At 38.5% G+C, this 17,107-nt stretch overlaps 1 protein-coding gene across 6 annotated transcripts in view; it reads right to left on the reverse strand.

The window, feature by feature from the left end:
- Window positions 1–212: 212 nt before the first annotated feature.
- Ccdc138 (coiled-coil domain containing 138) overlaps window positions 213–17,107 on the reverse strand; it is a 151,770-nt gene continuing 134,875 nt past the window's right edge. For all 6 annotated transcript variants that reach the window (XM_045148509.1, XM_045148511.1, XM_045148508.1 and 3 more), the window contains 2 exons: window positions 3,875–4,013; window positions 213–709 (listed from right to left, as the gene is read on the reverse strand). In XM_045148509.1, coding sequence (XP_045004444.1) covers window positions 544–709; window positions 3,875–4,013 — 305 coding nt within the window. In that variant the 3' untranslated portion in view covers window positions 213–543. The remainder of the gene's footprint in view (window positions 710–3,874; window positions 4,014–17,107) is intronic.

The following is a 17,107-nucleotide window of genomic DNA, read 5'->3' on the forward strand; positions in this document are numbered from 1 at the left end:
ATTTAAGAGCCAGAGGCATTATCTCCACGTACCCATGACTGACTACTGCTCTCATACCTTGTAGCCCACAACCCCATGGTGAATACCAGCAATCTCACTTAGAAGGGCTCTCAATGGAATAGGGGTAGGGAGGAGAAAAGTGATGGTACCAACATACGGTGTGTCCCATACAAAGTTCCTACTTTAAAAAAAAGTTTAAAAAGGTAACATGGTTTTTAAGCTGTTTCCACATAAGCACAAATTTTATTTCAAAATGTCACATAATTTTAAGAAAACTTTGAGCGGATTTATGAAAAGTAACATCAGTGTCATGAATTCTGTAAATGCCACCTCATGCAACAGTACTACCTTAAACTAGAACATCTAAAACTTCCTAGCTTCTATAGATCTCACTTACATAGTTGAAAAAAAGAAAAATACTTTTCTAGTAATCTTTCATGATAAATCATGCTATTAGTAACTCTCTTGGTAGAATCTTGCTTGGATGATTTTTAAAACACTTTTACAAATAAGCACCAGACACACACCCACACCCACACCTTTCTAATGGCTTGCATTTGACACTAGGGAGCTGCATTTTGTTAAACCCAAATTGAACAAAGTTGAATTGAGGTTAATACAGAGAAAAGCATGTTCTGGATGTGTTGTCCTTTGTATTTCTTGAAGCATCAGATGAATTGTAAAAAGTTCAAAGAGCTTCTTATTACTCCTGTAAAAGAATGAGTACATTATTTAATTATACATACTTATAAAACTTATCTGCAATGACCTTAAGAGACAACATATAAATGTGAGAAAATGGTGTTTGTTTTAAAAACCAGTGGAGAAAATAGTGGACTAAAGGATTAAGATTCTGAGAGAAGAAATCAGGCTTTTTCAGCTAGGCCTGAAGTGGAAAAGCATTAAAGGAAAAAAAAAAAGTCTATATCCTAAACACTGTTCTTTATTCACTAACAAAGACCTACTAAAAGAGAATGAGGAACCTCCCACATACCCCAAACTACAAAGATTCAGATTCTTGGTTATCTTAAGTAAACTAGCTTTTAACTTGGCAGGATACTGGTTTACCTTTAGACTTTGCTCCAGAATTTACTTTTCAACCATCCTCTCTCTTACAGGTACTCAATAATTTCATTTTCAATCAGAATCCTGTCTTATACGTAAAACAGAATCCTATCATATATTTGTTACTGTGTAGAAAATTCTTGAGAAAAAAATATCAAATAATCCTATCTACTACCATAAGGATCTTTTTTTTTTTTTTTTTTCTGCTATAGCCCCAGGCTGACCTGGAATTCACCATGTAGCCTCAGGGTACCCTCAAACTCACAGGGATCCTCTTAGCTCAGTCTCCCAAGTGCTGGGACTAAAGGTGTACACCACCACACCCAGCAGGATTTATCTTTCTGCCATAGAAGATTTTTAGACTTGTTTGAGCATCTGCTATTCCCAACTCTCTTGTTTAAACTCTGTTCTAGTTCTTAAGTCTGAACATAAGCTGCAAATACATCATGAAGAATTAAAAAAAAATTATCCTAACAATATGCTTGTACTTGAATTTTGTTTCTTAAAGTCTCATGAATTTAGAGGTGAGAAAGAATTAAACCTAGGTAATGTTATTGAACGTTCAAGGTAACAGGTTAAATGCAACATGCTACAAATGAGAAAGAAGCATAATACAGTCTGCAACATGGAGACAGTAAAAATTTTAAGTTGAATTTGACACCAAATCAAATAATAATTTGGTGAGTTGAGAACAGGTTATAATTTGACAATGATTTCCTACAGGCCTTGCACCACAATGAACATATAGAACAATTATCCATATCCATGAGTAATTTTTGAAAGAACTTCAGCATTCTTTCTTTTCCCCCTTTTTTGAAGAAGAGTCTCATTATATAGAACACACAGGCCTCAAACTCAGTGTCTCCAGCCTCTGCCTCCTGAGTGCTGGGATTACAGCTGTGCCCCATTACATGCATTCTACAAATAAATTTTAAGATGCATACTGAAGTCAGGTAAAATATCTAAGTGGCTTACCACAGAAAGCATACATGAAGGGACGGGAAAAGAGAAAGAAGTAAACCAAAATCAAATTTTTACTATAATAATAAAAATGATGGAAGCCAGATGTGGTGGCACATACCTTTAATCCCAGCACTCGGGAGGCAGATGTAGGAGGATTGCCGTGAGTTCGAGGCCACCCTGAAACTACATACTGAGTTCCAGGTCAGTCTGAGCTAGAGTGAGACCCTACCTCGAAAAACCAAAAAAAAAAAAAAAAAAGATGATGTGCCAGGTATGGTGGTGCATACCTACTGATCCCCACATTTGGGAGATGGAGGCAGGATAGATAAGATTTCAAGGCTACACAATGACACCAGAGAGGGAGAGAAAGGGAGTAGGAGGATAAGATAGGCAGGAAGAAGAGAGATGAAATAGATAGGTGGGTAGGATGGTGGAGAGATAGCCAGCCAGCCAGCCAAGTAGACTGATTTGCCACAAAGACAAGACACTAGACAACAGGTGGCAGATTCAGGGAAACGATAGACTAAAATCTGTATCATTTTTTCAAAAATATTTAATTTTTATTTATTTATTTGACAGCGACGAAGAAAGAGGCAGATATATAGAGAGAATGAGTGCCCCAGTGCCTCTAGACACTGCAAACAAACTCCAGGTGCATGTGCTACCTTGTACATCTGGATTACATGGGTCCTGGGGAATTGAACAAGGGTCCTTTGGCTTTATAGGCAAGTGCCTTAACTGCTAAGCCATCTCTCCAGCCTTAAAATCCATATTTTTAATTGATAATTAAAACAACAGTCATACCAATGATTGTAAATCTGAGAAAGGAAGACAAAAACCTTTGATTCTAACAATAAAGACTCAAATCAGTAGGAAGGTCAAAATAGTTTTCTAAATAAACCCAGGCCCTAAAATCATTTTAAACATCTTTTACCTTTTTCACGAAATGTACTTTAGTGAATTAATAAGAAATTACAAAAATACATCTTTATTATCATTTTTATCTTCATCTATAGCATTCGAAATACCTCTGTGCATTGATCTGTTCTGGTTTTGTCATTTGGCTGCTAAACATGTTCTTGCAGAGGCAGAGGATACAGCTCAGTGGCAGGATGTTTGCTCAGCATACAAGAGGCCCTGGGTTCCAACCTTGGCATTACAAAAAACAAAAACAACTCCCATCCCCTAACTAACTTTCACATGCCTCAAACAACAACAAAAAAACCTTGTTCTAATTTATATACTATTTGTGGTATTTAAAGTTTGCTTAAGCTAGACTGAGCTACAGAAACATTAACATATTCTAAGACTAATATTGTTTTACTTATTTTTTGTTAGCAAACAATGAATTTGATTTCATTATGGCATTTTTCAAACAAATTTTGGATTTTGTTGCCCTTTTCCCCTTCTTCCTTATTTCCCTTTCCCCTTGAACCCTGTCCTTGCCCCAACACAGGAGCCTTTCTGTTTTCTCATACTGGTTTTCTTTGTCTTCTCTCCACTTCTAGTCATTTCTTGTTCCCCTCTTATGGTCTCCTATATTAAATCACAACTCAGACTCACTCTCATATTCCCTTATTTATATACGTTACATTACATTTATAGATTAAACATTAAAAGTTAGGTTCTACATATGAGAGAATATACGATTTTTTGCTAAGACTAATATTCTAATTCTATTCCATCTGGTCATTGATAAGCATTTACATTCATGAACCTTGATGTTCAACATTTGTAGACTGGAAATTTTGACTGAATAATTCAAGGTCAATTGATGTGGGATCCAAAAAGGCCTGGATGGTCACAATCTTTCAATGTAAAAATGTTACAAAAAAGAAATTCTTACTTGATTTTGGAAAGTTTCTGGAGGATAATACTGAGCTTCTCCAGGATGTGAAGATCAAGTTTAGGGGTTCGAAGTAGCACAGAACAAGTGCGGAAAAATAAAGAGTTGCTGCAGGCTTCTAGGAAGGGCTGCAAGGATTCTGCCAAAACAAACACCAGTGCTTTATTGTTAAAGAGTAGCTAAAAAGGATATATTTTTTTAAAAAAGGCCAGAATGTGTAAATTATTTATAAATACTGATTTTCAATCTTTCATACTTAAACTTTGAGGCAAATTATCATTTGAAAAATACATCCCTTGGCTCTTGCTGGGTATCACATGCACGACATTATTTTCTCTCCTATAAAACTTTTATTAGGCAAAATTCAGCAGAAATCTCATGTTTGAAGCCAGGCGTGGTGGCGCAGGCCTTTAGTCCCAGCACTCAGAAGGCAGAGGTAGGAGGATTGTCAAGAGTTCCAGGCCACCCTGAGAATACATAGTGAATTCCAGGTCAGCATGAGCTAGAGTGAGACCCTACCTTAGAAAACCAAAATAAATAAAGAAAGAAATAAAATAAAAAAATTTAAAAAAAAGAAATCTCATGTTTGAAAGAGAAGAAAAAGTCATTTCTTCAATACACTCATAACTATAAGCTCAGTTTAGATAATTGGCAATAACAAATTTGCTGAAGCAGTAAATTATTTGCCTTTAAAACCCTAAATGTTAATAATTTTGAGTACTAGACAGGAAATAACATTTTGAGCACAAATGAATAAGAGACAAAAAGTCAAAAAGATTAAGAACCTAACAAAACTAAAAACTTAAATGTCTATGTAATATGAATTTAAATGAAAAGTTAAAAGGCAAAGGCATAGAAAACAAAATAAATTAAACAAAAAGGAAATGATAATGTTGCAAGAGGGGAAGAGGAGAATGGCTTTGTAATATATATGTCACAATAATGATATCATTATTGTAAAAAAGTTCTTGCAAATTTCATAACTTCAATTTTATTTACCACTGAGAGAGAACATGTGGCACTTGGCTTTCTGGGCCTGGGTTACCTCACTTAGTATAATCCTTTCCAGATCCATCCATTTTTCTGCAAATTTTGTAACTTCATTTTTCTTTACTGCTGAGTAGAACTCCATTGTATAAATGTGCCACATCTTCATTATCCACTCATCAGTTGAGGGACATCTAGGCTGGTTCCATTTCTCAGCTATTATAAATTGAGCAGCCATAAACATGGTTGAGCATGTACTTCTAAGGAAACGAGATGAGTCCTTCAGATATATGCCTAGGAGTGCTATAGCTGGGTCATACGGTAGGTCAATCTTTAGCTGTTTTAGAAACCTCCACACTGATTTCCACAATGGCTGGACCAATTGCATTCCCACCAGCAGTGTAGAAGGGTTCCTCTTTTTCCACATCCCTGCCAGCATTTATGATTATTTGTTTTCATGATGGTAGCCAATCTGACAGGAGTGAGATGGAATCTCAATGTAGTTTTAATCTGCATTACCCTGATGACTAGGGATGTAGAACATTTTTTTAAGATGCTTATATGACATCCGTATTTCTTCTTTTGAGAACTCTCTATGTAGCTCCATAGCCCATTTTTTAACAGGCTTGTTAGATTCTTATTATTTAACTTTTTGAGTTCTTTGTATATCCTAGATATTAATCCTCTATCAGATATATAGCTGGCAAAGATTTTTTCCCATTCTGTAGGTTGCCTCTTTGCTTTTTTCACTGTGTCCATTGCAGTACAAAATCTTTGTAATTTCATGAGGTCCCAATGGTTAATCTGTGGTTTTATTGCCTGAGCAATTGGGGTTGTATTCAGAAAGTCTTTGCCAAGACCGATATGTTGAAGGGATTCCCCTACTTTTTCCTCTAGCAATTTCAGAGTTTCAGGTCTCATGTTAAGGTCTTTAGTCCATTTGGATTTAATTCTTGTGCATGGAGAGATAGAAAAATCTATTTTCATCCTTCTGCACATTCATATCCAGTTTTCCCAGCACCATTTGCTGAAGAGGCTGTCTTTTCTCCAATGAGTATTTTTGGCATTTTTATCGAATATCAGGTAGCTATAGCTACTTGGGCTTACATCTGGGTCCTCTGTTCTGTTCCACTGATCTACATGTCTGTTTTTGTGCCAGTACCACACTGTTTTTGTTACTATGGTTCTGTGGTATAGGTTAAAATCAAGTATGGTGATACCACCAGCCTTATTTTTGTTGCTCAGTATTATTTTAGATATTCGAGGATTTTTGTGATTCCAAATGAATTTTTGGATTGTTTTTTCTATTTCCCTGAAGAATGCCTTTGGAATTTTGATAGGGATTGCATTAAATGTGTAGATTGCTTTTGGTAAGATTGCCATTTTCACAATATTGATTCTTCTCTAAATTCTTAATATAGGAACTTAAAGCTATAAATTTACCTCTTAGGACTGACTTCATTGTGTCCCAGAGATTTTGGTATGTTATGTTCTCATTATCATTTGACTCTATAAATTTTTTGATTTCTTTCTTGATTTCTTCATTGACCCATTCATCATTTAGTAGTATGTTGTTTAATTTCCATGATTTTGTGTATGCTCTATAGCCTTTCTTTCTATTGATTTGTAGTTTGAGTCCATTGTGGTCAGATAGAATGCTAGGAATTATTTCAGTTTTCCTGTATTTGTTAAGATTCGCTTTGTGTCCTAATATATGGTCTATTTTAGAGAATGTTCCATGTGCGGCTGAAAGAATGTATATTTTGCAGCATGTGGATGAAATGTCCTGTATATATCTGTATGGTCCATTCCTTCTATGACCTTATTTAGTCCAGATGCCTCTTTGTTTATTTTTTTCCAGGATGACTTGTCAATTGATGAGAGTGGGGTGCTGAAGTCACCCACTACCACTGTGTTTGGTGTTATCTGTGACCTTAGTTCTAATAGCGTTTGTTTGATGAATTTGGGGGCCCCCATGTTAGGTGCATATATGTTTAGGATTGTAATATCCTCCTGTTGGAGAGTGCCTTTAATAAATATAAAGTGACCTTCATTATGTTTCTTAACTAATGTTGGACTGAAGTCTACCTTGTCAGATATTAGGATAATAACCCCTGTTCGTTTTCTACGTCCATTTGTTGAAACACCATTTTCCAACCTTTCTCTCTAAGATAGTGTCCATCCTTTGTAGAAAGGTGGGTTTCTTGGAGGCAATAAATTGAAGGATTCTGCTTTTTTTTTTTTTTAATTTATTGATTTGAGAGCAACAGACACAGAGAGAAAGACAGATAGAGGGAGAGAGAGAATGGGCGCGCCAGGGCTTCCAGCCTCTGCAAACGAACTCCAGATGCATGTGCCCCCTTGTGCATCTGGCTAACATGGGACCTGGGGAACCGAGCCTCGAACCAGGGTCCTTAGGCTTCACAGGCAAACGCTTAACCGCTAAGCCATCTCTCCAGCCCAGGATTCTGCTTTTTAACATAGTCTGCGAACACATGCCTTTTGGTTGGGATATTGAGGCCATTGACATTAAGAAATAATATTGAAAGATGTGTATTCATTTTTGCCATTTTTTGTAGTTCTTCCAGTTTTACCTTTACTGTCTTGTGTTAACTAGTATTTGAGTATTGTTTGTTTTTTCCAGGTTCCTTATATGTGTGCTTTTCTTTTTTTCAGCATGGAGGATTCTATCAAGTATTTTCTGTAGAGCTGGTTGTGGTGGTTTGATTCAGGTGTCCCCCATAAACTTAGGTGTTCTGAATACTAGGGTCCCAGCTGATGGAGATTTGGGAATTAACGCCTCCTGGAGGGAGTGTATCATTGGGGGCCGGCTTATGGGTATTAAAGCCAGTTTCCCCTTGCCAGTGTTTGGCACACCCTCCTGTTGCTGTGGTCCATCTTCTGTTGGCCAGGGGGTGATGTCCACCCTCTGCTCATGCCATTGTTTCCCCCTGCCATCGTGGAGCTTCCCCTCGAGCCTGTAAGCCAAATAAACCTCTTTTTCCCAGAAGCTGCTCTTGGTTGGGTGATTTCTACCAGCAATGCGAACCAGACTGCAACAGTAAAGTGGTACCGGGAGTGGGGTTGCTGCTAGATACCTGACTATGTGGCTTCAGCCTTTTGGAACTGATTTTCAAGAGGAATGTGGAAGGAGTTGAAACCTTGGCCTAAGAGATGCCTTGCAGTGCTGTAAGTACAGCTTAAAGGACTATTCTGGTCTGAGCTCTAAGACCTGAATGCAGTAAGAACTATGGACTGTGAGGTTTGGCTTATGAGAGTGAGAAAAAGCTTTGCCTGGACTGGGCTAGCAGTTTGTGTGAGAAGCTTGCTCTTGTGCCCATGTCCTGAGAAGTTGTGCAGGGTTGCTTAGCGTAGAAATGAACTGGTGTGTGCAGAGGGATATGGCACAGAAAGAAAAATCTTTGGGTGAACTCTTGCCCGTTCAGCTGCAACTGAGAGATTACAACCTTTGAGATTGGGCTAGCTGACCTGCGCTAGGGCAACAAGAAGAATGTCAACTCTTTTGAAGGGGTCTGAGTGCTCAAGGAGAGTCCTATTCTTCAAAGTCTGCTTTATTCCCCCCTGGATTAACAAATTGGCACCCTACCTGGAATTGTGGAGTATAAGAAATGCTGGAAAGAGGGTCATTGAGTTTGCAACACGGTCTTGTGTTTTGGAAATGGCCATGGGCAGTGTGAAGCGGGTTTGCTGGTTGCCTGCATAGAGACCCCATGAGGCCATGAGGATGAACCGTAGCTTGCAGTGGAGACCCAGTGGAGATGCCGGGACCATGAGATGGCTGCCGAGGAGCTGCCGGCCCCAATGAAGTTTTCCAGGACTGTGAGTAGCCTAGCTGGAGGGGCGGAATTGGAATGCCAGAGACTTGTTGCTGGTTAGAATTATCGGACTTGAAGATTTGTCACTGGTTTGAGTTGCTGGACTTGAAGCTAGAGTTTGATGTTTGCCCTGGTTGTTTTAAATCTTGTATTGGTTGAATGTTTCTTTGCTATGCCCAATGTCATCTATTGCAGTGTGAATATTTATTCTGTGCCATTCTGGGTTTTTTGAGGTTATATTTTGGTATTATGGCCCAGTTAAAAGATCTTGAACTATGGGGATGTATGAACATCATTGAGATTGATAAAACTATGGGGACTTTTAAAGTCAGACTGAATGCATTGTAGTTTACATCATGTATGGATATCAGTTTATGGGGGCCAGGGGCGGAATGTGGTGGTTTGATTCAGGTGTCCCCCATAAACTTAGGTGTTCTGAATACTAGGGTCCCAGCTGATGGAGATTTGGGAATTAACGCCTCCTGGAGGGAGTGTATCATTGGGGGCCGGCTTATGGGTATTAAAGCCAGTTTCCCCTTGCCAGTGTTTGGCACACCCTCCTGTTGCTGTGGTCCATCTTCTGTTGGCCAGGGGGTGATGTCCACCCTCTGCTCATGCCATTGTTTCCCCCTGCCATCGTGGAGCTTCCCCTCGAGCCTGTAAGCCAAATAAACCTCTTTTTCCCAGAAGCTGCTCTTGGTTGGGTGATTTCTACCAGCAATGTGAACCAGACTGCAACACTGGTCTTGTCTTCAAATACTCCTTTAGCCTGCTTTTGTCATGGAATGTCCTTATTTCTCCGTCTATTTGAATGGATAGCTTTGCAAGTTAAAGTAACGTTGGTTGACAGTTCTTATCTTTCAGGACTTGGAATACATCACTCCAAGCCCTTCTGGCTTTTAAAGTTTGTGTTGAGTAATCTGCTGTAATCTTGATAGGCTTGCCTTTGTAGGTAACTTGATTTTTCTCTCTGACTGCTTTCAATATTTTTTCTTTGGTTTGTGTGTTTGGTGGTTTGATTATAGTATGGTGAGGAGAGGTTCTTTCCAGGTTTTGTCTGGTTGGGGTTCTAAAGGATTCCTGTATCTACATTGGCACCTCTTTCCCAATTTGGGGGAAGTTTTCTTCTATGATTTTGTTGAAGGTGCCTACTATGCCTTTGGAGTGAAATTCTTCTCCTTCTACTATGCCCTGAATTCTTATGTTTGATCTTTTCATAGTGTCCTGAATATCTTGAAATTCCCACTCATACTTTTCTATTAGTTTGTCTTCCTCTTTGTTGGACTGTATTAGATCTGCCACCTGGTCTTCTAGCTTAGATATTCTGTCCTCTCCTTCATCCATTCTACTGGTGAGACTTTCTACAGAGTTTTTTATGTCATTAACTGTGTTCTTCAGTGCTAGTAATTCTGACTGATTTTTCTTTATTATTTCTATTTCCCTATTTATGTCTAGTATTAACCTCTTTATTTCATTAAATTGGTGCCCTATGTTTTCTTTGACTCCTTTGGTTTCCTTTTTGATTTCTTCTTTGACTTCTTTGAACATATTTATAATCATTCTTTTGAAATCTCTCTCAGGCATTTCCTCTAACTCGTTCTCACTGGAGGTCATTTCTGATTTGTTAATACTTTTTGGTGGATTTATATTGTTTTGATTTTTGGTGTTTGTTGTGTTATAATGTATATATATTTGCATCCTGGTTTATTTAATGATTGGATTTTCTAGTTAGCTGGGTATTATTAGATGTATCAGACAACCTGATGTTATATAACTTCAGGGTGTAAAAACATTCTAAAAGGGGCTGGAGAGTTGGCTTAGCAGCTAAGCACTTGCCTGTGAAGCCTAAGGACCCCAGTTCGAGGCTTGATTCCCCAGTACCCACATAAGCCAGATGCACAAGGTCGTGTATGCATCTGGAGTTCATTTGTAGTGGCTAGAGGCTCCTGATACACCTATTCACTCCCTTTCTCTCTCCTTCTCTGTCTTTGCTCTCAAATAAATAAATAAAATAATTTTAAAATTTCTTAAAAATCAACTAGAAATGATGTACCTAGTGCTTTTGTTAATGAGCAAGGGGAACAACCAACATAATACAAATAATCTCATTAACAATAATTGGAGTTTCTAAAATTTGTTACCAAAGCCTTTATCCTTTATTCAGTAATTGTTCAGTAGGAATGTATGCAAATATTTGTGAATAGCCATACATAAGAAGCCCTGTTAGAGTTATTCCACTTTAAAAAAATAATGTAAAGATACTTTATAAGTGTAAGTTACTATTACTGGCTATTGGGTAAACTTGAAAAGAAAAAAAAAATCATACGAAGATATCCAAACTGGGGCCTTGAAAACAGTTCATTCTTTTAAAAGGCCCCCACAATGAATATCAGGTTTATCCCAATTTCTAAATACAGATAAGTAAGTTATTTGCCATATAAGATATATAAGCATAATAGCTTTGCATCCATCTTTCTTTTAATCCCTAAGCACAGCTTGGAAGGCTGTGTCCGCTTCTTGACCACATTAACAATTTTAAATAAATGATGAAGCCGGGCATGGTGGCACATGCTTTAATCCCAGCACTTGGAAGGCAGAGGTAAGAGGATTACCATGAGTTCGAGGCCACCCTGAGACTCCATAATGAATTCCAGGTCAGCCTGGGCTAGAGTGAGACCCTACCTCGAGAAATGAAAAAAAAAAAAAAAAGATGAGGGCCAGGTGTGGGTGGCATACACCTTTAATCCCAGCACTTGGGAGGCAGAGGACTAGGAGTTCGAGGCCACCTTGTGATTACATAGTGAATTCCAGGTCAGGTTGGGCTAGAGTGATACCCTACCTTGAAAAGCCAATAAATAAATAAATAATGAAACAAATAAAACTGCAATTAAAGCATAAGGATGACTATAGTTAATAGTTATATTCTGTATGTTTAAAAATATCTAAACGAGGGCTGGAGATATGGCTTAGTGGTTAAGCACTTGCCTGTGAAACCTGAGGACCCAGGTTCAAGGCTCGATTCTCTAGGACCAGCATTAGCCAGATGCACAAGGGGGCACACACGTCTGGAGTTCATGTGCAGTGGCCGGAGGCCCTGGCACACCCATTCTCTCTCTTTCTTTCTCTATCTACCTCCTTCTCTCTCTGTCACTTTCAAATAGATAAATAAAAATAAACAAAAAAATTTTTTTAATAGCTAAATGAGCCTTTTAAATGTTCTTACTATACAAAAATGGTAGGGCCAGAGAGAAGCTTCAGTGGTTGAGGAGCTTGCCTGCAAAGCCTTGCGATGCAGGTTTGGTTCCCCAGTCCCCATATGGAGCCAGATACACAGTGTGGCTCATGTGTCTGGAGTTGGTGTATAGTGGCTGGAGGCCTTGGCATGCCCATTCTCTCTATCTGCCTCTCTCCTCTTTCTCTCTGCTTACAAGTAAATAAATATATATTTTTAAAAATGATATGACTGGGCTGGAGGGATGGCTTAGCGGTTAAGTCACTTGCCTGCAAAGCCAAAGGACCCAGGTTTGATTCCCCAGAGCCCACATAAACCAGCTGCACAAGGTGGCACATGCATCTGGAATTTGTTTGCAGTGGCTGAAGGTCCTGGCATACCCATTCTCTCTCTGTCTCAAATAAATAAATTAATTAATATTTTTTAAAAAGAAATATTTGAAGTGATAAATATAAGAATCTGCCTAATTTAGACCATCTCACAGTGCATTCATGTAACAGCAAAACATTATTATATCCCATATATATAATTATGTTAATTACAAATAAAACTTTTCAGGCTGGAGAAATGGCTTAGTGGTTAAGGCGTTTGCCTGCGAAGCCAAAGGACCCAGGTTCAATTCCTCATGCCCCACATAAGCCAGATGCACAAGGGGCACATGCATATGGAGTTCATTTGCAGTGGCTAGTGGCCTTGGCATGCCCATTCTCTCTCTGTCTCTCTTCTATCTTTCTCTGTTTACAAATAAGGGTAAAATAAAAAGTTAAAAAAATTAAAACTTTTCAAAGTAAACTTTCAGAACTATAAAAAATAGGAATAAGGAAGGAAGAAATATAAAAGACTTTTAAGTTTTTCTAAAAACAACCTCATTATTTAGAAATAGGTGTCATTAACACCAAGTTAGAAACTACACACTTTCAACTTATAACCAAACTCATATGAGAATAAAACTGGTTTTCACTGTGTAGGCCAGCTGGCCTCCAACTTGAGATACTCCTGACTCAGTTTCCCAAGTGCTGGGTTTACAACCATGTTCTCCCACTCCTCAGGTTCTGGTAAATCACCATTCTTACCCTCTACTTCTGTGTGCTCAACTTTTTTAGATTCCACATATGTTACATAAAGTAGTTTTCTTTCTGTTCTGAGTTTATTTCATTTAACACAATGTCCTCTAGTTTTATCCATGCTATCATAATAACATTTTCTCTTTTTTTCATTAAAAATTTTAAAAAATATATTTTATTTATTTATTTGAGATAGAGAGAATGGGTGTGCCAGGGCCTGCAGCCACAGCAAACAAACTCCAGATGCACGCGCCTCCTTGTGCATCTGATTTACGTGGGTCCTGGGGAATCAAACCAGGGTCCTTAGGCTTGGCAGGCAAATGCCTAAACGGCTAAGCCATCTTCTCCAGCTCCTAATTTCAATTTTGTGTGTGTGTGTGTGTGTAGTGTATACATGTTCATGGTTTGGGGAGACACATTAGTAAAAAAGCCAGAAGACAACTTTCAGGCTGGTCTTCACTTTTCACCTCATTAGAGGCAAGGTTTCTCTTTTTATATTCTCACACTTGCTATCACAGTCTTTATGGGAATTTTTGACTCTGCTTCCCATCTTACCATCAGCATCAGTGTTCTGGGATTACAGAAACCTGCCACAGCTTCTGGTTTTTTATGTGGGACCCAGGGATTGAGCTATTTCAGCTTGAATGATTTATCCAATGATCCATCTTCCCAGCCCCATGTCTTACTTTTTACATGGATTCTGCAAAACTGAGCATGAGTCCTCAGGCTTTAAGCAGCAAGCATTCTTACCTGCTGAGCCATCTTCTGAGACCCAATGTCTCCTTTTTAAAAGGCCAAATAGAATATATTAAATTTATCTGTAAAATAGAAACTTCAAATGTTTCTGTATTTTGGCCATTGGATATAGTGCTACAGTGAATCTGAGGTTATGGGCATCTCTTTAACATGCTTATTTCAATTCACTTGTCTATACAGCCAGATGTGAAAGTGCTGGATTGCAGAGCAGTTGGGGATTTTAATATTCTAAGGATCTGTTTTTAAAGTGACTATGCTAAGTTTACAAAACCACTAACGGTATACAAGCATTTCCTTCTCTCTATGTGTTCACCAATATTTTTCTTCCTCCTTTTCCCTCTCTCCTTTCCTTTCTTTTGCAACAAGGTCTCACAATGTAGTCCAAGATAGCTGAGAACTCCTACCTCCTCCACCTCACAGGGATTGAGGCAGGCAAGCTGTTGTGTAATGCAATCCTCCAAGAATAAAAACAAAACTATTGCCATCATTATTAGAAGCAATTGCAACCATATATGAGATTGGGCCTGTTGACGTTCCCCCATGGAAAGAGAGGGGGACCCTTAACTGAGATCTCAGGTAATCTCTGAGCCAGTTGTATGAAAAAAAAATCTCATGGCCCCAGAAGAAGAGTATACAAAGATCAAGGGATGGTGATCACTATCAATCTAGTCATGGGAAAGTTAATATTGAATGGTTAATAGCTTTCCCTGAAAACTAGAGGAACTAAAGAGTTAATAACTGTCCCTAGGACTAAAAAGGAACTAAAACCATCTGAGATACTCTCCCTTAGACAATTCTCACTGGAAATGCCTATCTGAGCAAAGACATAAATAGTTACAAGTTTCTTATCTACTTCCCTTGGACCTGCACCTGGCCCAATCTGTTTTTCTTAGGATCATCCTTATATGACTGAACCCCAGCCTAGCCCAGTGTTTCAGCCTTCATCCCATGGGAAGGCTGTAAGCCCCTTGCTGTACCTCAATAAACAACCTGTCTATAGAGACCAAGTCCAATGTTTTTCTTTGCTTTTCTCTTTCACTTTCCTTACAGATATCCACATTGAGATAGATACCTTTCAACTTTGGGGTCTCCATGCTCCTATAAATAACCCCTTGCCCAGTCTGTAAACTAATTGATTCACCAAGGTAAACTCTGGTGAAATTTGTCAGGAGTGCCCTTCCTAGGGGAGCAAACACTCATCATCTTTCTTCCAAACAAAGAGTTCATGCAACATAAACATAAGGAAATAGCTTAGCAACCAAGAACAACACTTGGCTTAGGCAATAAATAAACCCTTTTCCTAACAATGCACCTAATAACCTGGCACCCTCATCTGAATCAAGCTACATATACACTCTACTTCAAACAACGGAAACATTAGCCCCTTACTAATCCCTTGGTAATGCCCTAATTCTATTAAAACAGGTTCAAGCATATGTCCAAACTGGAGGTCAGGAGCCAATCATGCCTGGATTGATCTTGGTTACATGTATAAGGCAATTGTGTCCTTTTAGGGAAAATTCCCTACTTGCCATCTTATGAGCATGTATAATCAGGCACATGTATGATTAAAATCAGATGCATCATTGGTAAGAACATGCACAGTAGAGAAAAGGTCATATAACCGAAACCATTAATAAAAATAGAGATCCACCCTCTCTATGTCCATTAGTAACCAACTCCTCCTCCTCCTCTTAGACCCCATAAAAAGAAGCCTCAAATAGTAACCCACTGACAGTCCTTGAGTTCTCTCTCACTCAGGTGGACTGCAGCCTCTCTTGGCAGTGTATCCAACACCTGTATTTTGTTTTGCTCTTCATAAAACTTCTTGCTGCTTTACTCTTTGTGACTTCAAATTCTAAGAATAAGATGCCAAGAACATGGAAACACCTGGGTAGACTACAGAATTAGAGGCATGTGTGGCTCACTCAGCTATTCATCTCGTGCGTGTGTGTGTGTGTGTGTGTGTGTGTGTGTGTGTGTGTGTGTGTGTGTCGGGGTGGGGGGGAGTCGTTTCGAGTTATGGTCCATTCTAGCCCAGGCTGACCTGGAACTTTGTAGTCCCAGGCTGATCTCAAACTTACTGTGTTCCTCCTACCTCTGCCTCCCGAGTACTGGAATTAAAGGTGTGTGCTACCATGCCTGGCATTATTTCATCTTTTAGAAATTTTTTATTTCTTTGCAAGCAGAGAAAGAGGTATAGACAGAAAGAATAGGCTCACCAGGGCCTCTAGCCTCTGCAAACAACTCCAGATGCATGTACCATATTGTGCTTTAAGTGGGTACTTAGGAAAAAACAAACAAACCCAGGTCATTAGGCTTTGCAGGAAAGTGTCTTAATCACTGAACCATCTCTCTAGCCCTATTTAATCATTTTGATAATGACAATCTAATAGGTATGAGGTAATGACTTATTATGGTTTTAATTTATACTTCTCTGAAGATTAGAGATGTTGAACATTTATTCATGTTTCTTGCTACTGAGTAGTTTTTCTTGTATATTTTGAGTACTAGTCTCTTACCCAATGTATGATTTACAAGTATTGTCTCCTAATCTGTGGGCTGTCTTTTTTCTTTGCTTTACAAAAACTTCTTAGTATGGTTCAAACCCTATTTGTCTACACTGCATTTGTTATCTGTGCTTTTGGGGTCTTGTCCAATGCAAACAGCTAAACAAACAAACAAGCAAATAAAATCACTGCCTAAAGCAAGAACAAGGAGTTTTCTTCTGTTTTTTTTTTTTTTTTTTTTTTTTTTTTTTTTTTTTTAGTAGTTTTACAGTTTTAGATCTTATGGTTAAGTCTTTAATTTATTATGGGCTGATACTGTGTACAGGGTGAGATAGGATGTAATGTCACTCTCTTGTATAAGGATATACAGTTTTCTCAGCACTGTTTATTTATGGAACTAGTCCTTTCCTACTGTGTGATGTTGGTGTCTTTGTCAAAAATCAGTTCGGTGGCTGCGCATGGTGGTGCAGGCCTTTAATCCTAGCACTCGGGAGGTGTTTTATGGGATTTGGTGCTTTTTTTGTGTTTTGTACTTTTTGAGCCTGGTCTAGTTGGTTATTGTGATCTTCTTCTTATAGGCTCTTGAGATTGGTTGTGTGGCTCTTGTGTGCAGTATTCTCTTTAGGTTTGGCCTTGCGTTCATATAATCATAGAGTTGACTTTTTCTTGGAAAGTTTTTCTTTCACCATATGTTATGAGGGATACTTTTGCTGGGTAGAGTAACTTGGGTTGGAAGCCATAGTTTTTCAGACTTTGAAGTGTTCCATTCCAAGCTGTTCTGACTTTCAGGGTTTCTATTGAGAAATCTGAGGTAATTCTGATGGGACTGCCTTTGTATGTAGTGAGTT

This window comes from Jaculus jaculus, chromosome 4, assembly GCF_020740685.1.
Source record: "Jaculus jaculus isolate mJacJac1 chromosome 4, mJacJac1.mat.Y.cur, whole genome shotgun sequence".
NCBI lineage: Eukaryota > Metazoa > Chordata > Mammalia > Rodentia > Dipodidae > Jaculus > Jaculus jaculus.